This window comes from Ceratotherium simum, chromosome 21, assembly GCF_057802395.1.
Source record: "Ceratotherium simum simum isolate JZ-2026a chromosome 21, ASM5780239v1, whole genome shotgun sequence".
In the NCBI taxonomy this organism is placed as follows: domain Eukaryota; kingdom Metazoa; phylum Chordata; class Mammalia; order Perissodactyla; family Rhinocerotidae; genus Ceratotherium; species Ceratotherium simum.
The window spans coordinates 12,863,356-12,889,122 of NC_141920.1; the positions used below are offsets into that span (position 1 = coordinate 12,863,356).

A 25,767-nucleotide genomic window follows, 5' to 3' on the forward strand; every position below is an offset into this window, starting at 1 on the left:
ACATACAACTATCCACTGGGGCTTTGGGGGGAAAAAAAATAAAATAAATAAAATCTTTAAAAAAAAAAAAAAAAAAAAAAAGAAAATGTGGTATATATGTATAATGCAATACTACTCAGCCATAAAAAAAGACAAAATTGTCCCATTTGCAACAACATGGATGGGCCTAGAGGGTATTATGTTAAGTGAAATAAAGTGAAATAAGCCAAAAAGAGAAAGACAAACATTGCATGATTTTACTCATATGTGGAATATAAACCAATACACAGTCAGAGAGAACTGTACTGTGGTTACCAGGGGCTAGGGGGTGGGCGGTGGGCACAAGGGGTGAAGGGAGACATGTATATAGTGATTGACAAACAAAAATGTACAACCAAAATTTCACAATGTTATCAACTATTAAGACATCAATAAAAAAAAAAAAATTTAAATCCAAAGCCAAGGGCCGGCCCTGTGGCTTGGTGGTTAAGTGCGCGCGCTGCGATGCTGGCGGCCCGGGTTCGGATCCCGGGTGCGCATCGAGGCACCACTTCTCCGTTCATCCTGAGGCCGAGTCCCACATGCAGCAACTAGAAGGATGTGCAGCTACGACACACAACTATCCACTGGGGCTTTGGGGGGAAAAAATAAAATAAATAAAATCTTTAAATCCAAAGCCAAGTGTTGTAAGCTACATCTATGTCACTCTCAATCTATTTACCTAGTCTTTCAAATAAATAAAAGATGAAATACTTCTCATTTATTAATCACTAAGAGTAGCCCTCAAAAGGTTTTTGTTTCTTAGGAAAGTGATAGATCATAAATATATTAATAATCAAGCAAATGAGTAACACAGACTAAGTGCTTACATTGAAAAGTACATATTACAAAATCCAGGTCAGAAATTTTCACACATTACAAACTTTCATCGTGTTCTCTCTTTCCCACACTGTGGATGACTTTTTAAAAGGAGGCTATTACTATAAAAGTTCAAGTTTTCTTAATACCTTCAATGATAAATAATTTTCTATTTCATAAAATGTTCACAATGTGAATACTCTGAGGCCTTACTTTGAATAATGTAATGAAATAGCCTTATCTATAAATTGTTACCTAAGCCAGGCCCACAATAAGAGTAATTCTGTATACTACAAGCAATCAAATATGGAACATCCCACATGATCAAATGTTACTTGCATTCTTAGAATGTTATCTATTAACAATGCCAAGAGTAAATAATTTTTAAGGAACGAGAATGCTAAATGTTTTTAAATAATTTTATTTCATTTTCTGAAATTATCCTCCAAGGTTTTCAGAGGGTACTCAATTTTTTTTTTTTACATTTCTCTAAATTGAGATATAATTGACAAATAACATTATATTTCAAATAATTCTTAAATTAAAAAAAGGCTATTCGGGAAACATTTTAAACAATACTTACATCAGTTTGTAGAAGCTTATTATCTAAAGTCAAGAGGGTATGGAAATTGTTCATCCAAGTCTCCATATTATCTTCAAAAAATTCAGGGAGATCCTAAAGAATAAATGCTGACTTGAGACTTTTGATTGAAATAAATAAGTATGCTATTTTAATAAGTTTTCCCCACATCTTCCACATGCCTACAGACTCCACTCCACACTTCTCAGTCCGAGCCAACCATTACCTATTTTGACAAGAATTCTCTGCTCCAGCTAGGTCTGGCAGCTGAATAAACCATTCTGACTTCTTGCTCTGTATACTTTCAACCACAGATTATGTCACCTCTATTTCCTGTCCCAATCTAAATCTACTTATTCCTTCAAGGTCCAATTAAAATTATATGAAGACTTTCCTTACAAAACTCAGTGCTTACCAATATATTCCTTTTCCTTTCTGAACTACTGCATTTATTGTAAGATGACCAGCAATTCAGATTTATTGTCTTATAGTTACTAATTTCCTGTGGCATAATACTGCTTGCTTAATGAGGGATAAGCCCCTCAAGGGGAAAGATTATGCCGCCTTCCTCTGGGCTCCCTGACTATGTCTAACAAGTTATTAAGAGCCTCATATTACCTGACTTCTAGCAAGTAGAATTCAAAAGAAGGTGTAAGTGAAAACAGTGGTATCCTGTAAGAATTTCTCAAACTGCTGTCCAGCTGAACACTGAGGTGGGTATTGCGCTGTACATCCCCTATTCTACCTAGTCCTTTTGGGGAATGTTCTCCCTACCACTGTGAGTGTTGTCATGTTGTAAGGATTAAGTCCAGGTACTTGGCTCTGGCTATAAACAATGAAAAGGCCAGACCCTTCCTCTTGCATCTCAGTATAGTAGTGTATACCAATAAGACCCCCTTCTCAGTCCTGGAACTCTGTCTTAAAGTAATGATTCAAGAATAGAAAGAATGATTGGTGGCCACTCTCCCAGTAGCAACAGAGTGACCAGGTATTTTCTGCTATAGGACTGTGGCCGTGTTTCCTCTGAAATGCCTGGTTCTTACACCTTCCAAAGCCTGCTTCTTCAGCCTTCTGTCTCTCAGATATGCCTCCCACGAAAGCCTCTCTTTTTTGTTTTTGCTGAGAAAGTTCACCCTGAGCTAACATCTGTGCCAATCTTCTTCTACTTTGTATGCAGGTCACCGCCACAGCATGGCCACCAACGAGTAGATGTAGGTCCACACCCGGGAACCAAACCCCAGTCACCAAAGTGGAGCGTGCCAAACTTAACCACTAGGCCACGAGGCTGGCCCATGAAAGCCTCTTTGAATAAGCTAGGCAGAGCCCACTAATCAAAACGTGGTTCCCCCAGTGTTAATATCTACTTAAATGAACAAAAGAGGAAGGCCTAAGAATGTCATCTCTCAGTGTTTTTAATAAAATAGCATACAGGGTGACTCTTCAAAACAGTGATTTAGGATGCAAAGTTTCCCTAACTTACCCGAATACAAGAGAATGCTACTTTTCCCCATGAAACATCCCCCAACTTCTCTAGGAACTACTATAAAGTAGAACACTATTCGCAGATAAAGAATGAGAGGCCGGCCCGGTGGCGCAACGGTTCGCAGGGTTCGCATCCTGGGTTCACGCCGACGCACCACTCGTCAAGCCATGCTGTGGCAGCATCCCATATAGAGGAAGATGGGCACACATGTTAGCCCAGGGCCAATCTTCCTCAGCAAAAAGAGGAAGATTGGCGTCAGATGTTAGCTCAGCGCTCGTCTTCCTCACCAAAAAAAAAAAAAAAAAAAGAATGAGAGGAGTCAGAATAAAACTAATTTCTTTCAGAAAAATCAATGCTGGCAAAGAAGTTTTAATCGAGTGAAAAACGATACATTGGATATCAAAGAATAAGAATCAAAAGCAAGAAATAAAACAAAACTTACCTGAAAGTTTAAACTGTAGAACAGTTTTGAGATCAGGATCAGGGAAGAAAAAAGAATCCTCAGGGCAGAGGCATCATTTGCGTGGGTACTGCAGAGTTCAATGGTGGCCTTGGAAAGAAATTAGGGGCAGTTTTAGTGTACTGCAGACCTTAGTGAAATGGCCTTGCACTAGGCTGAGACTACTTATATTTCTTCTCTAAAATTTGGCTTTTAATTAGTATACAGTCATTTAAGAGATTTTGAAAAATACGTTAAAGTATGTATTTTTAAATTGTCCATAATAGTACTACTGAAAAGTCCAGGGTTAATATTTTGAAGGAGATCCTTCCACCCTATTCTGTGCATACATATAAATATATTACACAAATCTGTTTTCACATGCTCTCATTAAGTAATTACCCTGCCACTTGACATTTAGGTTGTTTCCAGTTGTTCATTATTCTAACTGCAATAAACAGGCTTATTTGTAAAACTTTGTGCACACCTCTAATTTTTGTAGTTTGAGATTCTAGAAATGTATTACCAAAGCAGAACAGTGTGCTATGTGCACGGGTTTTGGAAGCCAGATAGACCTTTATACAACCCAGATTCTGTTCCTCATAATCAGCATTACTTTAAGCAATAAGTTATTTCACTGGGCCCTAATCTCCTCATCTGTAATATGAGAACAATGCCCGCCTCTTAGAGAAAATAGACATAAAAGGCCCTAGTACTTTGTGTACACCTTCTATGTAAAAAGACACTTAACAAACGTTACTTCCTATATCCTAGAGTTAGGATCCTTACATGAATATTAAGGTTTTCGTAACGAAACGTCAAACTCCAGAAAGCTAGTACCACTTACAATCCAATGGACAGGACACCAGTGTTCATTTCATTGCACTCTGCCTAAGACTTTTTTTTTTTTCGTGAGGAAGACCAGTCCTGAGCTAACATCTGATGCCAATCCTCCTCTTTTTTTTTTTTTTTTGCTGAGGAAGATCAGCCCTGAGCTAACATCTGACAATCCTCCTCTTTTTGCTGAGGAAGACTGGCCCTGGGCTAACATCCGTGCCCATCTTCCTCTATATGGGATGCTGCCACAGCATGGCTTGACAAGCGGTGCGTCGGTGCGCGCCCGGGATCTGAACCGGCAAACCCCGGGCCGCCACAGCAAAGCGCACGCTTAACTGCTTGTGCCACCGGGCCGGCCCCTGGCTAAGACTTTTAACATCATTAAAAAGAAATAAAAATCTTTGCCAATCCAATAGGGTGAAAAAATTGGTCATATTTTGTCCAATCTTATTTTTTAAAGTAACAATGCACCATCAGCAAGACATCCTAACCAGGAAAAATCCTGTGTACACTACATTTTAGAAAGTTGTGAATATCACACAACTTTCCCATTTGAAAATATAAAATGAGCAGCTTTTCTAGAGTTGGCAAAACCAGGTTTGAGGCCTGGCTCTCTTTTTTATTAGCTGTGTGATACTGAACCCTCTTTTCTTATCTGGAAAAATAGCTTAACCATACATCTCTTTCAATCTTCTAGGATTCTCACAAAGATAAAGAACATGTTCAGGAAAGTCACCTGAGCACTATAAGATGATGTACAAATATATCACTAAACTCCATAAACAATCAAATCAAAATGTGGATCTATTCCTTTAAAGAGACATACTCAAATACTTGAGTGAAATATGATGCTGAGATTAGCTTTTAACTATTACTACAAAATGGAGGAGAGGAAAAAGTAAAAACAACAACAAAATGTTAGTATCTGTTAAACTCGTGTAACAGATACATGGGAGTTTATGGGAAGTTTACCATCTTCTCTATTTCCGTGTAGGTTTAAAATTTTTTTAAAAAAATGCTGCTCTAAATATTACCTATAAAATAAGCTTTCAAAGCATTCTCTTAAAATTTATATAAATATATAAGCAATTTAAAATATTAAGTAATTTAAAACTATCACAAAGATGTTATTCCATACCTTAAATAGATTAGTCAAAGGCAAAGCAAAGGCATCCAGAACAAGTTTAATTTCAGTCCATAACTCGTTTGACTTAAATTCATGGCGATATCTAGAAAATTAAGGTAAAATAGGTAGATTTACAAGTTTTATTTATTGACTTTAGGTCTTCAAGGATAGATTAGAGAAAAAAACTATGGCTAGACAGTTTTCTGAAATTCAAAGGGAATTCTTTGTTTTCGTTTTAAAGGACTCAAGCACAGTTTATGGACACTAGGTATTTCACAGGTAATAGAGCAATATGAAATAAACATCCTACTTAAGAAGAGACAAACATGATAATGAATTGAGAGGCTTATGCTTACTCTGGGATTATAATATTCAAAGGAATGACAATAGTCACAAAAATATAACTGTTTAAAAACATTTGAAAAAAGTATTTTAAAAATACAAATTTATACATCAATACCTTTTAAATAATGAATGTGCTGTACGAAGGACCCCATTAATAACATGGAAATCTCCACTCTGAAAGCGATTCACCATCTCTGTCAACAAGTCAGGCCATTTCTGAGGGAAATCTTCTCTGCCAATAATGCTAATGGCATCACTTAACTGGAGGGAGAAAAAAGACTAACTAGATAAAAACTCTACAAACAGGCCTGCCTAAAAGCGGGGCCTCACATTACCTGCTTCTGAATTTGCTCTGGGCTGCTAAGCATCAAGTGCACTATGTTGGCTTTAATGGCTACGCGGTCGGCTTCGCAAATCTTGTTTGGTTCATCTTCAACCTAAAAGCAAAACATCAATGAGCAAGTAACATAAAACCCATATCCATGACCGTATGGGTTTGCAGACAAAAGAGAATCATTTCTTATTTCCTGGTTTTCTAAGAAAATCATAGAGGAAGGTAGGGCCTTCCCTCTACATGAATGGTTCACAGAATCATTTAATAATCTGATGAAAGCATGAACCTTTCCCACAGAAAAATGTACATTCCATCCCAAATGCAAATGTTTTACATACAAATTAATAAGGTTCTCTGACTCCCTAATGCCAACTAAGAATCTCAGTCCTATAGGTAAACTAATCAGAATGTGTGCTTAAAATCTTTATAAATATATGCTATGTAGCCCATATGCATCTTCAAAAGCTTCAATCTGACTCTCACCTGAAGTCAAAGGTCTTTTCTATGAAAACTTCTTGACCATTACCAGTTTGAATGCATCCAGTTACACCACCCAGAGACGTTCTGAAGTCTCACTAGTCTTACAAATCAAGATAGATGGAGAAGGCTAGCATGTCAATAAGTACAGGGATGGATTTTTAAACATTCTAAGATTCACCAAGTTGTTTCTTCACATGTGGTAACACTTGATTATGCAAGCTTAAAAACAGTATCTGCTATTTTTAAACTCTTTTATGGAATGAGGGGGAAAAAAGATTCTAAATAAATATTTAAGCAGATTTAAAGTTGACTTTTTAGAAAAACTGGCCGTTTTTTGTCAACCTTAATACTTTCTAAATATCATTATTGCTGTCACTACAAGACAATTCTCATTTTTTTCTTTATCCTGAGCCAAGGTTTCCTCAACCTCAGCATTATTGGTATTTTTGGTCAGATAAATCCTTGCTATGGGGATCTTTCTTGCACACTATAGGATGGTTACCAGCACCCCTGGCTTCTACCCACCAGATGCCAGTAACACCCCTGCCCCCTAGTTGTGACAGCCAAAATGTCTCCCCAAATATCCCCTGGTGGGCAAAATCACTCCCAATTGAGAATCACTGTCCTAAGCTAAGGAAAATATCAGTTCCTGTTTCTTAATTTATAATTTTATACTTGTCATTAAACTTGCAGCACAATAGGATTCACCTTAAAATTAGAATATATTTCCGGGCCAGCCCTGTGGCTTAGCGGTTAAGTGCGCGTGCTCGGCTACTGGCGGCTGGGGTTCGGATCCCAGGCGCGCACCGACGCACCACCTCTCCAGCCATGCTGAGGCCACGTCCCACATACAGCAACTAGAAGGATGTGCAACTATGACATACAACTATCTACTGGGGCTTTGGGGAAAAAAAGGAGAAGGACTGGCAATAGATGTTAGCTCAGAGCCGGTCTTCCTCAGCAAAGAGGAGGATTAGCATGGATGTTAGCTCAGGGCTGATCTTCCTCACACACACACAAAAAAGAATATATTTCCATATCACACAAGATATAGGGCAAAATCCCTTATCAAAAACTTCAAATATAAATTATTTTGCATTCTATAAATCTTTTATATATAATGCAGTTTTTCAGCTTTTTATAATTTTTCTCAGTCCACAAAAGAAACTGCTCAATTATTCATTTAGATTGTGTCTTCCCATACAATGTCTCTTCAGTAGACAGTGAGCTAGAGTTAAATTCCAACCATACCGGAGGTTAAAACTAAATCTCTCACTCTCTAGCAACCTGGGTTATGAAGTTGAAGTAATCTATAAGAATTCAAATGAAACCACAAGAATTTCAGAAAAGTGTCCTGTTTAATTTCTGTCAATTCTTTAAGATTTTCTACATAGACAATCATGTCATATGTGAACAAAGACAGTTTTGTGCCTTACTTCCCAATCAGTATACCTTTTATTTCCTTTTCTTATTGCATTAGCAAGGACTTCCAGTACAACGTTGAAAAGCAGTGGTGAGGGAGGACCTCCTTGCTTTGTACCTGATTGTAGTGGGAAAGCTTCAAGTTTCTCACCACTATGATGTTAGCTGTACGTTTTTTGTAGATAGTCTTTATCAAGTCGAGAAAGTTCCCCTCTATTCCTAGTTTACTGAGAGTTTTTATCATGAACGGGTGTTGGATTTTGTCAAATGCTTTTTCTGCATCTATTGATATGATCATGTGATTTTTCTTTTTTTAGTCTATTGATGTGATAGATTACATCAATTAATTTTCAAATGTTGAACCAGCCTTGCATACCTGGAATAAATCCCACTTGGTCATGGCATATAATTTTTTTATACTTTTTTTAGATTTTATTTGCTAATATTTTGTTGAGGAGGGTCCTGTTCAATTCTATCTTTAATTTGTGTCTGAATCTTTCAGGAGCACTGCATATATAAATCTTATAAACATACGGAGTATTCAACTATGAAAATACTTACAATTCTCCAGTTTCTTTTAATATAGTTCTTGAACGTTACTGAGGCACACACTTTGATAACATTATCCTGGGACTTCTCCAGTAATGTTAAAAGCAACAGCGGGTAATTCTGATTTCCTTCTACAGATTCAAGAAACTTCTCAGCTGTAAAAGAATTTCCATATTAGAAGATTTGTGATTATAACCAATCTTTCCACTTTACGTATATGTGAACAATGTATATCTCTGATTGAAGCATCAAAAAATTGAAAGATTAGAATATTTCCCCTTAGGGAATCTATTATGGATCTACTGGGCCTCACATTTCTTATCTATTAAATGGACTATAGGGCCAGCCCTGTGGCTTAGTGGTTAAGTTCGCGAGCTCCGCTGCTGGCGGCCCGGGGTTCGGATCCCGGGCGTGCACCGACGCACCGCTTCTCCGGCCATGCTGAGGCTGTGTCCCACATACAGCAACTAGAAGGATGTGCAGCTATGACACACAACTATCTACTGGGGCTTTGGGGAAAAATAAATAAATAAATAAAAATTATAAATGGACTATATATGATGTTACATTAAATTTACATAATATTTCTGTTTTCAAATCACTTTACCATCCATTAACTCACTTGATTCTCACAAACCTATAAAGTGGTCTGATCGGATGATCACCCATCTGAAGGAGAATCTGTTTCTCAGATTAAATGACTTTAGGGCAAAAGTCTTTTACCCCATCTTGCTCCAGAGGGATTATTAAAGTACTATTAGTAATGGTAGTAATATTTCTTTTATAGTACTGTGACGAAGATTAAATGAGTTAACTCATGCTAATATACATTATTATTAACCACATGGGTCTGGTGCTTTACTCACAGATTACTTCATTAAGTTGTCACTACTACCCAGAGAGGTAGACAGTATTATCCTCATCTTAAAGACAAGGCTATTGAGGTTAATAACTTGCTGAAGATCATACAGCTAGAAGATTTCATCACTGAGAAAGCTTTAGTCCAGCTCTTATTCTACGACATTAGCCCTCAGTTTTCTTCTCAAACTAAACATTTTTAATATCAGCAATAAATTTATACAAAGATTTTACCCACATATTTTCAACTCATACTACACTTAGGGATAATAAATCTCCTACATTTAGGGATCACACGGTGAAAGTTTATAGCATTGCTTTTAATTCTTCCTATCTTAAGCTTCATAAGGCAATGCCCGTTCCAAGGTTCCAATATTTATTGAAAAGTTCTGCCATTAGCAACTATTATTTTCTACAATTTAATAATATGATTTAACACCTTTCTTCTTTCTGAACGAATCTCAAGAGTTCAACTTCCATCCTCAACTCCTTCTTGCTTTGTGTCTACCATGTCTTTCTTGAAAGATGAGGAATACTGAACTGAAAAATGTTTTTCAGGAAGGGACACACTATGGTTTTGTTTGAGTCTAGAAAGCTTTGGTTATTTCCTCTTCGTGGTCAGCATTTCATACAAGGCAATACACTGTACCCACGATTTGGGTCCAGTGCCCCAAATGTCCCAAATGTCCGTAAAGACTGCAAGGTCTCTTTCCTAAATTGTAATCAACATCCTGAAAGCAATCTTCTTATAAGTTTAAGTCTAATTATTCCTTTCTAGGTTCATTTCCTTCAACTTGCTCACAGAATATTCATACTGACATGTTTCTACACAGTCAAGGAGCCTCCAAATGTCTTCCAGTTCATCCATACCACTGTCATATCTCAACAACCACAGGAGCACAGTGGCATCTATAGGCTAGGATCCACTACATATTTCCACCTCCAGATCATTTTATAAAGATACTGAGTCACTCTAGTAACAATCCCCAAGAAAGGCTATGTTCATAACTCTCCCAAGAAACATCAATTTATTCCTACACTCTGTCCTGGATTCTTAAAACAACAGCACCTTCACCTTACAAAGATATAATTATTAAAAATAATTTTTAATAGTGTTGGCAGAGGCTTTCTGGGAAAGTCTAAGAAGATTAGAGCCATTAATTAATTTCCCCTTACCCAAGAACACAATTCTTCTTTAAGCACTAATGGGAAAATCACAATTTTCCCCTCAGAAATTACAAAGGATTTTCTAGAATAGAATGGATGCACTAACATGTTTACAATTCTATTTATTATATATAACATACGAATATAACACACACATGCATTCGTGTCTTCACTGGGCCCTTCCCAAATCCTCTCCACAAGCATGCACATTAGTAAGCTCTGAAGAAGCAGATCAAGGGCATTTCTGGTTAATATGGCTTATATGACTACCCACAAAGACACATCTGGCCCCCAGAAGTAGTTTGTTGGGTTTGCACACGTGCTCCAAAATTTTTTGAAGTTAGTTGCTATCATTTAAAAATGAGTACACTTCATATAAATATCCTTATTTTTCAAGAAAAGCTAGAAATCTGATCTTGCAAAACTAGTTTGAATCCCCCAAGTTAGCTAGTTCCAAATAATATTTGCCCCTTAACCAAGGCATATAGTCACAGGATATTACCAGTCCACACCTGGCCTGCCTCCCTCATTTACCTTCACACCTGACTCCTATGGGCATCTAAGTTTGCAATTCTAAGCTTATACTAAGTTTCTAACAGAAAATTGGTCAAATTTAGAGGGAGGGATGAAGGGAGAAACCCTAGGTCTTTAAATATATTAATTAAATCAAACCCAACAGGGATTAAGAGACAGTGTCTGATTACCTGGTTGCATTCACTTAATCCCTTTTTAGGCAATTAACTCTCATCTCTATGCCTAATTATTATATCTTTAAACAGGCAGGTGTGGGGATTTTCCAAAAGCTGAGGGACAAAGCATTCTAAACATTCTAGTACATTTTATGCCAGAAGTTGTCAAATAAAAGCTATTTTACTCAAAAAAAAAAAAAAAAAAAAAAAACCCACACACCACCATATGTTATAGCAGCTATAAGCAGCCAACCACAGACTTTATGGCTAGAGAATGAAAAATAAACTATGCCTGAGAATCCAAGTGTAAATCTTTTCTTAATTTACAAACAGGCAGATTACACAAAGGTTTCCCTCACTTGTCCTTAAAGACTAAATCAACCACAAAACAGTATTTATTCTCTTTACCTGGACGTCTGATGGCAGGATCAGGATCAAGAGTTTTCTTTAAATATTCTGTTAGCGTTTGCAAATTTGCATCGCTGAGCTCCATTGCTACAGAACCTAAAACAAACAATGAGGTTGGGGTAATTGGTCACATGGGGACACGGTGATTTACAGAAATGAATCTTTTTATATTGTGGGTCTTCCCCTCTCTGAAAGTCATGCATTTGTTATGTTTTAGGTATGGGCTATAAGCCTGACTCTTAGCTGAGACAAGGTTCCAGAAGATAAGATGGGCTTTTGTGAAATAATGGTGAGATAATTTTGAGATAAAAAACAAAGAACATATAATTCCAAAAAGATAGACATAGAAAAACAAAGTTGACGAAGTGCTCAAAGTGACCATGAAGTTTATCTGATTTAATGCTATGAAAAAAGGCAAACAAAGGGTTAAAAAAATGACTCACTAGGAATTTTTTTTTAAAGCCCCATCATGAGAAATTAAAATTTTAAGTAGCAAGTAAGGATCCCATAAAGAGTTTCGAGATTAAAGAAACCAGAATAAATTTCTTTGTGTACAACATGCAATCACAAGTACTGAAGACAAACTACATGCTGAGAATTCGCACCTAGGGAGATAATTCTGGTGTTCAGAAGATGACAGCTGTGATTATGATTAAAAAGCAACTTTCTACATCAAAAGCAAAGGCAACAAAAGCAAAAATAAATAAGGGGGACTACATCAAACTAAAAAGCTTCTGCACAGCAAAGAAAACCCTCAATAAAATGAAAAGGCAGCCTACCAAATGGGAGAAAATATTTGTAAATCATATCTGATGAGAGGTTAATATGCAAAATATATAAAGAACTCATACAACTTAGGAAAAACCAATCTGATTTAAAAATGGGCAGAAGGGCCGGCCCCGTGGCTTGGTGGTTAAGTGTGCGCGCTCCAATGCTGGTGGCCCGGGTTTGGATCCCGGGCGCACACCGAGGCACCTCTTCTCCGTCCATCCTGAGGCCGCGTCCCACACACAGCAACTAGAGGGATGTGCAGCTATGACATACAACTATCTACTGGGGCTTTGGGGGGAAAAAAAATAAATAAATAAAATCTTTAAAAATGGGCAGAAGATGTGAATAGACATTTTTCCAAAGAAGACAAACAGATGGCCAACAGGTACATGAAAAAGTGCTCAACATCAGTAATTATCAGGGAAATGCAAATCAAAACCACAATGAGATATCACTGCACACCTGTTAGGACGGTTATCATCAAAAAGACAAGAAATAGTGTTGGTGAGGATAGGGAGAAAAGGGAATCCTTGTGCACTGTTGGTGGAAATGTATATTAGCGCAGCCACTATGGAAAACAGTATGAAGGTTCCTCAAAAAATTAAAAATAGAACTACCACATGATCGAGCAATTCCACTTCTGGGTACTTATCCGAAGGAAACGAAAACACTAACTTGAAAAGATATCTATATCCCCATGTTCACTGCATTATTAACAATAGCCAAGACAGAGAAACAACCTCAGCGTCGACGGATGGATGGATGGATGGATGGATGAAGAAAGTGTGGTATACGTATACGATGGAATATTCATCAACCATAAAAAAAGAAGGAAATCCTGCCATTTCTGACAACATGGATGAACCTTGAGGACATTACGCTAAGTGAAATAAGTCAAACAAAGACAAATACCATATGATCTCACTTATAGGTGGAATCCAAAAAAAAACAAAAAACAGAATACATGGATACAGAGAACAGATTGGTGGTTGCCTGAGGTGGGGGGAGGACAAAATGAGTGAAGGTGGTCAAAAGGTACAAAATAAATAAGTCATGGAGATGTAATGTACAGCATGATGACTACATTTAATAGTATAGTGTATATTTGAAAGTTGCTAAAAATCTTAAAAACTCTGGTCACAAGAAAAAAATTTGTAATTGTGGTGATGGATGTTAACTAGACTTGTAGTAATCACTTTGCAATATATACATATATCAAATCATTATATTGTACACCTGAAACTAATAATAATGTTATATGACAATTACACCTCAATAAAAAAGCAGTACGCTCTTTTACATGGGTCTTAGAAGGATCTTTTCGAATAGCATGTCTACTTGGACAAGGGAAAAAAAACAAAAAATAAAAAAGTGAGACTTCATCAGACCAAAGAGCTTCTGCAAGGCAAAGGAAACCAGGATCAAAACGAAAAGACAACCGACCAAGTGGGAGAAGATATTTGCAAATCATATATCCGACAAGGGGTTTATCTCCATAATATACAAAGAACTCACACAACTGAACAACAAAAAAACAAACAAACCAATCAAAAAACGGGCAGAGGATATGAACAGACATTTTTCCAAAGAAGATATACAGATGGCCAATAGGCACATGAAAAGACGTTCAACGTCACTAATCATCAGGGAAATGTAAATCACAACTACACTAAGATATCACCTTACACTGTTTAGAATGGCTATAATCACCAAGACAAAAAAGTAACAAATGTTGGAGAGGTTGTGGAGAAACAGGAACCCTCATACACAGCTGGTGGGAATGCAAACTGGAACAGCCACTATGGAAAACAGTATGGAGATTTCTCAAAAAATTAAAAATAGAAATACCTTATGACCCAGCTATCCCACTACTGGGTATTTATCCAAAGAACTTGAAATCAATAATTCAGAGAGGCTTATGCACCCCTATCTTCATTGCAGCATTATTCACTATAGTCAAGAAGTGGAAGCAACCCAAGTGTCCATCAACTGATGATTAGATAAAGATGATGTGGTGTATACATATACAATGGAATAGTACTTGGCCATAAAAAAAGACAAAACCATCCCATTCGCAACAACATGGACGGACCTTGAGGGTATTATGTTAAGCGAAATAAGCCAGATAGAGAAAGACAAACACCATATGATTTGACTCATACGTGGAAGATAAACTAACACACAGACAAAGAGAACAGTTCAGTGGTTATGAGAGGAAGGGGATTAGGGGGTGGGCACAAGGGGTGAAGGGGTATATTTATATGGTGACTGACAAATAATAATGTACAACTGAAATTTCACAAAGTTATAAATTATTATGACCTCAATAATAAAAAAATGAACTTTATTATTAAAGCTTAAACAAAAATATAAATCACAGAATATGCTATAACTGACCAAAAAAATTCACATCTAATATGTTACAAAATATAAGCTAAATAAATGGCTTATGTAGATATAACTGATACCATAAGGCTAAGAAATACAAAAGAAATAGCACATATATACAGATTACAGCTGTGTGTGCGTGCACACCATTACCAATGGACCAAAAAGCTTACGACTGCTATAAACGGGACTTCATGGTCTCCAAGTTGTTAGTGAGTAGATAAAATTAAGTGCTAAACAAGAGAACTTTTTGGGGTGGAAGTGTCCTAAAAGTGTCCTAAAGTTGGACTGTAGTGATGGATGCACAACTCTATAAAATTTATGAACATTTACCAAACAGTACACTTAAAATGAATGAATTCATGATAAGTTATACCTCACTAAAACTATTTTTAAAAAACCCACTTCTGCTTAGATCCCATTAGCCAGCTTTTAGGCAACCTGGGGGGAAATGTGCCCTTTTCAGGGCAACCATGCACCAAATTAATCTGGGGTTTCTATGACAAACAATAAAAAAATCAAGTATGTAATAATTTTTGTAAAATATAATAAAGCTAAGTGGAAGAAAGGTCAAGTATACCATAATTCAAATTATATAAAAATTCACATACACTCAAAAGTATAGAAAAAACTAAAAATACACTCCAAAATGTAAACAGTGGTCATATCTACATGATAGATACAGAGTTTTATTCTCTTCATATTCTTCTAGATTTTTCTAATATCCTACAACCACCCATATATATTACATTTATAATCAGAAAGTTATTAAAATTTTATTACATTTTTAAAAATGCCTATAAAAAAAACAATCAAGTTCAGGCTCTCAAAGGAGCTTACATACTAGTTGGAAGAAAAGACACAAGTGAAATGCCAACTACAGACCTACAAAATCCCTTTCCTGCAATTCTGAAATCCAAAAATCTATGAACTGAAATTTTTTTTTTTTTTTTTTGTGAGGAAGATCAGCCCTGAGCTAACATCCATGCCAATCCTCCTCTTTGTGCTGAGGAAGACTGGCCCTGGGTTAACATCTGTGCCCATCTTCCTCCACTGTATATGGGACGCTGCCACAGCATGGCCTGACAAGCGGTGCATCGGTGCGCACCAGGGATCCCAACCCGGGCCACCAGCAGCGGAGCGCACACACTTAACCGCTACGCCATAGGGCTGGCCCCTGAAAGTTTTTTTTTAAAAACAAACTTGTGGCAGACTCATGTGGCAGAAAAGCCTGGCCTGAACTGCCTGAGGCTATAAAGATAGTCTTTACTTATCTCGCTTAGTATGTAAATTTGTTTCACTGGACTAATCTGTCTGATGGATGGGTGCTACCCCATGCTCCCTTGGGGATGCTGCATAATCCACAGCAAGTGCAATCAAAAAGAAATTCTAAACTCTGAAAACCCATTTGTCCCCTGGAGCAGAAGTACCAAATGAATCACACAGACAGCAACTTAACTGCTAGGAGGTCCAGAAGAGAGTCACTAGCGTATGTGGTGGCCCAAGATTTTCCAGAGGCTGTGAGCATTGAGCTGAACTGGAAAGATATACAGAATTGGATAGGAAAAGTAGAATGAGGATCCAGCTCATAAAAGAAGTAGTGTGAGCAAAGTAACAGACACAGGAAGAGTGCATAACTCCTTTGGGGAACAGTGGACTTGGAGGCTGAGATCAGATCATACAGGTTCCTCACTTTGCTGAAGAGTTTCATGATTTAATGTACAACAGGAAGCCACTAAAGGTTTTTTGAAATGGGTAAAAACTTAATGAAAGTGGAGTATAGGAACTTTGAGCTGGTAAGAGTTTGCAGAACGGAGTTGATGGAGATAACAAGAGAAGATCTGTTAGGACACTTTTTTTAAATGGGGGAAGGGTCACATCTATAAACCAGGCGTTAAGGCTAGATGTCTTATATGCTTCATATCATTTCACATAATAACCATTTTACATACAAGGAAAGAGACTCAGAGAGATTAACTAACTTGTCCCAAGTCACACATAGTCAATAAAGGTCAGATTCAAATCAGTCTAACTCTCTAGTCTATAGGTCTACCCCCCTCTTACTACCCAAAGCCGTCTCCCAGATGGAAATAATGACAGAGGACTGAACTAGAGTGGAAGCACTGGGATTAGCAATAGAAAAGATGAGGTGAAAAAAGGGCAGCCAGATGGGAACTAGGGAGAGGAGAAGTTAAAGATGACTCAGATTTTGAGCAAGACTGATCCAAACAACAAGAAAACCATAACCCTTCATCTTGACACACACACACACACACACACACACAAAGCTAGACAGAAAAGGGCTGCATCTAATGCTGTGCTTGTGCAGAGTACTCCTCCACAGCCAGAAACCACCAAGAGAAGAACGATCTGTTTGAAATTATCTTGGATTCTCCTTACGACAGTCATTTCCCTTAATTAAAAAACATTTTTATCATAAGGGAAGCCAATATTCTGGCTGATTTAGTAAATTCTACCATCTATCTATTCACTTCCTTTGATCCAGGGCAAACCACTCAATGGGTGTGAATATCAAGTCCCACTCAACCACACACACCTTTACTGAGAGGCTACCCTTTTTGGTTTTTACATCAAAAGTTTGGAAAATGCTACACATTATATTCCCCCTCCTTGGAGGTTCACTTTAAAGACTTCAGGAACTCAAACAGTAAACCTGAGTTTAATGTTGTTTAATCCCGAGTTCCACCCATTACTGGGCCACAGAACCACTTTATTATGGAACACACTTTGGAATTTTCCCATTCTTTTTTTCTGTGTTGAAATGCTGAATCTGTTATGAAATCATGAAAGTTTGCTATTGCCAAGCAAAATCATTTACATCAGTGTATATGAGCTAAAAAAAAAGAATAGTCTTTCTTTGCAACACACAAATTTATTCTACCTTTTGGGATTTATGCAAGGCAGCATGTTAGAAACTTTGTGTGTGTGTGTTGGGGGGATTACAGAGATTAACTGGATCTATTTTGTTGAGTTTTTTAATATACTCCTCAATAAATCTGCATTTCACTAACTTTTTCCATTATGTTCCTATAGCATTGTACACACAATTATTTGTATTAAAAATCCAAACTCCTGGGCCGGCCCCGTGGCTTAGCGGTTAAGTGTGCGTGCTCCACTGCTGGCGGCCCGGTTTCGCATCCTGGGCGCACACAGACGCACCGGTTCTCCGGCCATGCTGAGGCCACGTCCCACATACAGCAACTAGAAGGATGTGCAACTATGACATACAACTATCTACTGGGGCTTTGGGGAAAAAATAAATAAATATATAAAATTATAAAAAAAAAAAAAAAAAAAATCCAAACTCCTTACCATGCAAAGAGTCCTAGGCAATATGGCATCTCTCAACCTCATCTCCTACCTTCTCCTTGGCTTTCACTATTTTCCAGCCACAAAGGCCTTCTTTCTGTGCCTCAACCCAGCCAAGACAGTTCTCCCTGCCTGTAGTAACACTCTTCATTCCAATTTGCTATCAGGCCTCATTCAGCTACCAGCTCACTGTCAGCTCCTGTCTTCCATGACTATCATCTACCTCATTCCTGTTATACTGTTAACAGGATTACTCCTCAACTGAAATATCTTTGATTTATTTGTTATCTCTTACTTCTAAGCTCCTTAGGGCAGGGACTTTGGATGTCTTGTCTGTCTCTGCATGCACAGGACCTTCAACATTCCCTGGCACACAGCTGACAGTTGGTAAGCATCTGCTGCATGAACTAATGGATGAGTCAATTTATGTCAGTCAACCAGCTAAAACATGAGTTCCTAGTCTTGAAACTATTCTTTGAGAATCAGTAATTAGCAGCCCCAACATAATGTAGGAACTCAGTTACATCTGTCAGATAAACAAATGACCAACTTGCTCACCATAATTAATTTCTGTTCATTCAAAACTGCTTGAAGAAAGAAGTGAATTTGAAATTGACCCTGTATTACTATTCATATATGCCAGTGCTTACACTTCTGTTTCAGGGCTTTGCACTTACTGTCCCATCTGCCTGGACAGCTCTGCCCCTGGAGAGCTGCATGGCTCACAGCCCACTTCATTCAGGGTCTCTATTCAGAGATGCCTTCCTATCTAAAAAAGCACCCACCTCAGCCACTCTCCATTCCTTTACTCTATTTTCCCAAGTAAATTTTATGAGGCACATTAATTTGCTTTCTTGTTTACTATGCTTCTCCCTCCACTAGACTGTAAGCTTCACAAGAGAAGGGACTTGGCGTTTTGTTCACTGTAATCTCCCTAGAGCCTTACAACAGTGAGGAGCACCTACTACATATTTGTTCTACTATTTTCAAAAGCTACATACCCTTGATTGATTTTTCCATCAGCACTATCATTCTTCACATTTATTCTGGTCAACAGACTGTGACAAACAGGAAGAGGTGGAGACAAGTGATTCTAACACCACATGATAGAATGACCCTAAAACAACAAAGCTGAGGTGCTAGTGTAGGACGATTTTTAAGTTAAAAAAAAGTGTGTGTGTGTGTGTTAATAAATATGCATGCCACAATCCCTGCAAGTTAAAATACTACACAGAGCCCAGAATTGTAACGTTAGTTAAGGGACTAAATATCTGTCAACAAACTCTTTTTATATCTCCTTAGTGTAATGTCTATAAAACCACATTGTAAGCTTAGCCCTGATTTGGGAAAAGTATGACAAATCAGGTAATTTTAGAGATAACTCTACAAGTTTCAAATATATCAGCAAGATCAAAGTCTAATTAAGTTGTCTTACTTGGCCACAGGTGAAGTCACCTCAACACTTTAAAATATTAGCAATATATAAATGTAAAAAGCATTATTGATTTTAAAATACTCAAACTAGAAATGGAAACTTCATTCATTTGCCTTTAAATGAGGGGTGAGGGGCCGGCCCGGTGGCGCAAGAGGTTGGGTGACGTGCTCTGCTGCGGCGGCCCGGGGTTCAGTGGTTCGGATCCCGGGTGCGCACTGACGCACCACTTGGCAAGCCATGCTGTGGCGGCGTCCCATACAAAGTGGAGGAAGATGCGCACGGATGTTAGCCCAGGGCCAATCTTCCTCAGCAAAAAGAGGAGGATTGGCAGATGTTAGCTCAGGGCTGAACTTCCTCACAAAAAAAATAAATCAATAAAAATAAATAAATAAATAAATAAATGAGGGGTGATACTTAACTTTCTCCACAGAGCTATCTTTGGAAATCCTTACCAATACCAAAAAATAAAAACATGTACCACAATAAATCAATTATGATAGACTTATCTAAATTCCAAGTTCTTCTTGTTGAACGAAGGGCTGGACCTACGTCTAGCCTCTTCCCACAGGCCCTCAGTTATAGATGAAGACTTTTGGAATAAAAGCTTTGCTTTCCAAGGCCATCTCAAAGACATCTCTGACATAAGCTGCTCCAAGATGTGTGCCTTTTCCTTAGATATTTCCTCCACTTTAGAGAACCATTCATGAGGCCTTACATCTGGGGAAAGGGAAAGAGATCCAATGAATGAAAACTATCTGGCACACACACATCAAGAACATACCCAGGGGCCGGCCCGGTGGCGCAAGCGGTTAAGTGCGTGCGCTCCGCTGCGGCGGCCCGGGATTCGCTGGTTCGGATCCCAGGCGCGCACCGACGCACTGCTTGGCAAGCCATGCTGTGGCGGCGTCCCATATAAAGTGGAGGAAGATGGGCACAGATGTTAGCCCAGGGCCGTCTTCCTCAGCAAAAAAAGAGGAGGATTGGCGGATGTTAGCACAGGGCTGATCTCCTCACAAAAAAAAAAAAAAAGAACATACCCCAACACCTTGGCCCACCCTCTGCTATCTAATCACAGGAACATACCACTTAGAGTCAAATCCAACTCTTTCCATTGTCTACAAAGCCCTATGTGATCTGGCCCCTGGATACCTCTCCCTTCATACACTACTCCAGCAAGCTGCATTTTCCTCAAATATTACAATATTCCAAGCTTGTTCCTGTCCTCCAGCCTTTGTATTTTCTATTTGTCTTTTGTACTTTCTATTCTCTCTGCCTGGAATGTTCTGTCACCTTGCCTTTCCATGGCTGGTCTCAGCTCAAATGTTACCTGCTCAGAGAAGCCTTCTTTGTCTGTCATATCACTTTGTCACTTGTCACTATCTGAAATTATCTAATTCATTTATTTGTATTCTTGTTTCTTTCCCCTACCAGAATATAAGCCCCCCAAGGGAAGAGACCTTGTCCTTTTTTTATGTGTGTGTGAGGAAGATCAGCCCTGAGCTAACATCCAATGCCAATCCTCCTCTTTTTTTTTTTTTTTTTTTTGCTGAGGAAGACTGGCCCTGGGCTAACATCTGTGCCCATCTTCCTCTACTTTATATGGGACGCCGCCACAGCATGGCTTGATGAGAGGTGCATCGGTGCTGGTCTGGATCCCAACCTGTGAACCCTGGGACGCTGAAGTGGTGCAAGCACACTTCACCGCTGGGCCACTGGGCTGGCCCCTGACCTTGTCCATTTTTGTTTCTTCACTGTATTCCCAGAGACTAGGTGGATACTCAATAAAGGCATTAAACGAATAAAGGAACAAATTAATGCCAAAGGTAGAGCACTGCTCTCAAATCCACCCCATCCTGTATAGGAAATGGTTTCCCTCTGCCCCAGGCCCCAACTAGCAGAAATCAAAGTAACCAGAAGTAAAGAAAGAATTCCCCTACACTGATGGAAAGAAGTGAAAGATAAAGGATCTTAAGAGAGAAGAGGGTAGATCAAGAGTCCCAGAGATTATGCAAAAAATGAAGACACAAAAAAAGGGGGCCAAAAACTCGACTACAGGGGCCCCAAGGGGAACAGAAAAAGAGCACTGGTGGGATCCAAGAGTAAAATCCCCTCCCGTGCCGCCACGAAACAACACTTGTGCATCTACCATGTGGTGAGCACTGCCCACCCGGGCACGGCAGTAAACAAGAGTCAAGGTCCCTGCTCTCCACGTTTACGTCCTAGCAGTCGAGACGGACAATAAACGGGTAAACCGTAAGCACTTCTAGATGAGGATAATCGCTGCCAAGTAAATGCTGCTAGAGGGATGTGACGAGGAGTGGAAAGGCAGAGGTCTTTGGAGAGCTGCCAGAAAAGGCCTCCGCGAGTGAAACCCGCAGGACAGGGAGCTGGCCTTGCAAGGATCTCACGCTGGTAATTTCCAAGCAAACGAAAGGCAGGTCCAAACCCGTTACGCGGGCTTGAGCTTCGACCCCTTAACAAAGAGGAAGGTCAAGTGAGTACGGACACGGTGGCTGAGGACGGGGAGAGACGGGTGGGGGCGGTGGACGACGGCCACCTCAGGGGGGGCCTCGTAAACCACGTAACGACTCCGTGGATCCGCACGGCCGCTTTATGAGGCAGATTATATTTTCAACCCCGTTTAGCAGATAAGGAAACGGAGCTTCAGGGAGATGAAGGGACCAGCCCTAATCAGACTCGTAGGGAGAGGCTAAATCTGGAAGAGACCCAGGCGTTCCAATTCCAAAGCCCACGCTCCGAGGCACCGCACCACAGCGCTTCCCGGAAGAGGGGAACCCCTAAACTGGGCGGGGGCACGGACGAGAATTCAGTCCTAACTCAGCAAAGCGAGATCGCGACGCCCATTTTACAGTCGGGGAGACTGAAGCAAGGGCGGTCAAGCCCCGCTCCTCCCTAATCACAACGTGAGCCCGCGGCAGGAGGCGGTTCCGGCGCCGGGCGGCAGCCCCAGCCCCGCAGCCCGACAGGCCTCGCCGCCGCACTCGGCTCACGTTGCGGGCGGCCCCGACCGCCCAGAACGGACGCGCGGACGCGACCAATGAGAGGCGGCCTTCCCGAGCGGCACGGAGGCGGCGCGGCCAATCAGCGCGGCACTGGAGGGGAAGGGGCGGGCACTCGGGCGGCTCGCGTTAGGCCGCGCCTCGGCTGCCCTCTCCCCTCACAGGCCACGGGGCCGCCGGGCCTGGGCCCGAGACCTGGGACGCCGTGAGGGGAGGCGAAAGCCGCCAACGAAGGCCAAGCCCCTGCCCGAGGGCGCCGCCCGAGGCCCGGGCCCACGTTCCGCTCCCGCCCAGAGGCGCGGTCCTGGCTTCCCAGCGCTCGGAAGTGCCGGGAGCGCCTCAGCCCTCCCCCGCGGGGCCCCAGGAGGCCACCCTGGCAGGGCGTGCAGGCCCCGCGCCTCACCTCGTGGGGATACGGGGACGGAGAAGGGAATCGCAGCCGCGGACTGTAGCCGGCACTACCCACTCCCGCCGCCGCTCCGCCTCACATTCAAACCCCGGCAAAATGGCGCGGCGGCGAGGCTGAGGCCGGGGCGCATGCGTGAGCGGGGCCGAGGCGGGGGGCGGGGCCCGGAGCTCTCGGGCCGAGCTCGAGTGACCAATCGCGACCACGCTCTGTGTTTGCGCTGACGTCACAAACGACAATGCCGTTTGGCTCTGACCGTTCTAACGGGCATCGGAATCCTCATTTTGCTGAGACAGCACAGATTCAGCGAGTGGCCTCTGGATTGCGACCTATTTTGATGTCAGGGCTTAATGTGAGGCACGTAGTAGGTCTTAGTAACTGTTGAAGGAACTGCCCAAAGTCATGTCCATAGCGTCTCAGATAGAAGAGAACTTCCTGCCCCTCAAGGAGCTTATGTTTTAGAAGGAGAAAGAGAATGAACTTATACGATAATTTCAGACCTTGATAAGTGCTATGAGAAGAAAATAAAAAACAGGCTGATATGGCAGGCAGTGACTTGGAAGGTGAATGGGATGATGAGAAAAGTGAACAAGTGACAACTGACCTGAACTTCAGCAAGGAGACAGCTGTGTGAAGATCAGACTGTCTCAAAAAATTAAAAATAGAAATACCATATGATCAGGCTATCCCACTACTGGGTATTTATCCAAAGAGCTTGAAATCAGCAATTCAAAGAGATCTGTGCACCCCTGTGTTCATTGCAGCATTATTCACTCTAGCCAAGAAGTGGAAGCAACCCAAGTGCCCATCGGCTGATGTATGGATAAAGAAGATGTGGTATACATGTACAATGGAATACTACTCAGCCATAAATAAGACAAAGTTGTGCCATTTGCAACAACATGGATGGACTTTGAGGTTATTGTGCTAAGCGAAATAAGTCAGACAGAGAAAGACAAACACCACGTGATTTCACTCGTGGAAGATAAACAAACACAGGGATAAGGAGAAAAGATTAGTGGTTCCTAGAGGGGCCGGGTGTGGGGAGGGCGAAAGGGGTAAAGGGGCACATGTGTATGGTGATGGATAAAAGCTAGACTATTGGTGGTGAACATGGTGCAGTCTATATAGAAACTGAAATATAGTGATGTATGTCTGAGATGTACACGATGTTATAAGCCAATATGACTTCAATGAAATAATTAAATTTTTAAAAAATGGGGAAGATCAGCCTGGAGAGCATTCCAGGAGGAGGGGATGCCAATAGCAAAGGCTCTGAGGCAGGCATGAGCTAGGCTGAGGCTTCATGAAGTGGAGAGGGGCAGGAGATGAAGTTAGAGGAGCCGGATGACGTAGGCCTCATAAGCCTGTGTCTTTTGGACTGTCTTACATGCATCCATTACAGGATGACCACCAAATTTATATTTTAAAAAGCCCACGAGTTGCTGCATGGAGAATGGACTGGATGAGGGGAAGAGCTTGAAGCAGGGAAACCAATGAGGAGGCTGTTGGAGGCATCCAAGAGAGAGACGTGATGGCCTGGACCAGGGTGAGTCGCTGCATACGGGGAGAAGTGGACAGTTTCAGGATATATTTTAGAGGGAGAGCCCATAGGACCTTATGATACATTGAGTGTGGGAAAGAGATGAACCAATGGTGACTTATGGGAATCCCAACCCTCATTTTGGCCACTTCCTCCTCCTCCCTCACAGGCCCAGTTGTTTCCACTCAGAGTCTATCCCTTAGAATTGTCAGCTTGCTACTCCTGGGACTGAAAGGCACACTATTTGGTCATCATTCAAGGAAACAAATATGACAAGAACACAGAATTATATGAGAACGCAGAATTACAGAATGAGAACTGAAGAATTCTCAGCACATAACAACTCTGTCCAAACCTCTGCACTACGAGATGACCGAATTTGAACATGGCTTCTAGCAGCATGAGGCCGTGTCCCTAGGATGACCCCAGTGTCCATCTGTACACACCCACCCCCGCCCCCCAGTGAATGCCTGAGAAAGCTCAATGCTGCCAGGAGAATTTACTGTTTATTCTGGCCAACGTCTGAGGACAGGCCCCAACCTCACTTAGAGGATTTACTGAAAAGGGCTTACAACTGTGAATCCTTCCTCTGTCCCTTTGAGATATATGTGTATGTCGTATAATTCAGTGAGTGTATTTCTCAAGGACCTGAAAGCCATTCCTCTGAAATGTAGACATCAGGGAGGTAGGGCCTCTGTCTCCAGTTTCTCTGGGGGGCTGGAAGCCTAACTTTGATAACTGCCAGCTAGCAGACACAGCTGGCCTAGTCACATTTACACTAACCAACTCTCTGTAAGTTTTGGCTTGAGCCCCCACTCTGTCCCCTACTTCCTCATGTTCCCTTTAATATGCCGGGTCACCTCTGCAGAAGTCCCAGTGGAGCTCAGCTCTTTCCCCTACTGCCAGGAGTTACTGAATAAAATGTTTTCACAATGTCTGGCTTTGTCTTTGACAGCAGCCTGGCTACAAATATGTAAAAGCAGTTCATTTGGATAAAATATAAAAAGTTGCTCTGTTTTAGTGAAAGGCTTATGGGTGTAAGTTTTTGGTAAAATTGCTCAGCATCTCTCATCATAGCCTACAAACCCTACAAGATCTGGCCCCTGCCGACCTGTCTGACTTCATCCTGTCCCCTCCTCCTCCTCTCCACCCTCACTCAGCTCAGCTACCCCACCTTCCTTTCTGTTCTTCCAAGCTCCAAGCTATTCCCACTTCAGAGCATTTACACTTGCTCTTTCTTATGCCTGGAAAGCTGTGCTAGATCTCTGAACGACTGGCTCCTTCTCTACATTCAGATTCCAGCTCAAATGCCACCTCTTC

General features: G+C 40.7%; 1 protein-coding gene and 1 long non-coding RNA gene across 2 annotated transcripts in view; one reads left to right on the forward strand and one right to left on the reverse strand.

The window, feature by feature from the left end:
• The window catches only part of CSE1L (chromosome segregation 1 like), a 46,059-nt gene extending 23,033 nt beyond the window's left edge, over positions 1–23,026 (reverse strand). Inside the window, exons 1-8 of the mRNA XM_004430292.3 lie at positions 22,902–23,026; positions 11,555–11,650; positions 8,445–8,587; positions 5,983–6,084; positions 5,763–5,908; positions 5,315–5,405; positions 3,343–3,450; positions 1,421–1,513 (exon numbers count right to left, since the gene is read on the reverse strand). Of these exons, the coding sequence (XP_004430349.1) occupies positions 1,421–1,513; positions 3,343–3,450; positions 5,315–5,405; positions 5,763–5,908; positions 5,983–6,084; positions 8,445–8,587; positions 11,555–11,639 (768 nt within the window). The 5' untranslated portion in view covers positions 11,640–11,650; positions 22,902–23,026. The remainder of the gene's footprint in view (positions 1–1,420; positions 1,514–3,342; positions 3,451–5,314; positions 5,406–5,762; positions 5,909–5,982; positions 6,085–8,444; positions 8,588–11,554; positions 11,651–22,901) is intronic.
• Positions 23,027–23,940: 914 nt separating this feature from the next.
• LOC147914199 (uncharacterized) lies at positions 23,941–25,384 on the forward strand. The gene is made up of 2 exons (XR_015555569.1): positions 23,941–24,453; positions 24,617–25,384. It is a non-coding gene; the product is annotated as an uncharacterized LOC147914199 (long non-coding RNA).
• Positions 25,385–25,767: the final 383 nt, after the last annotated feature.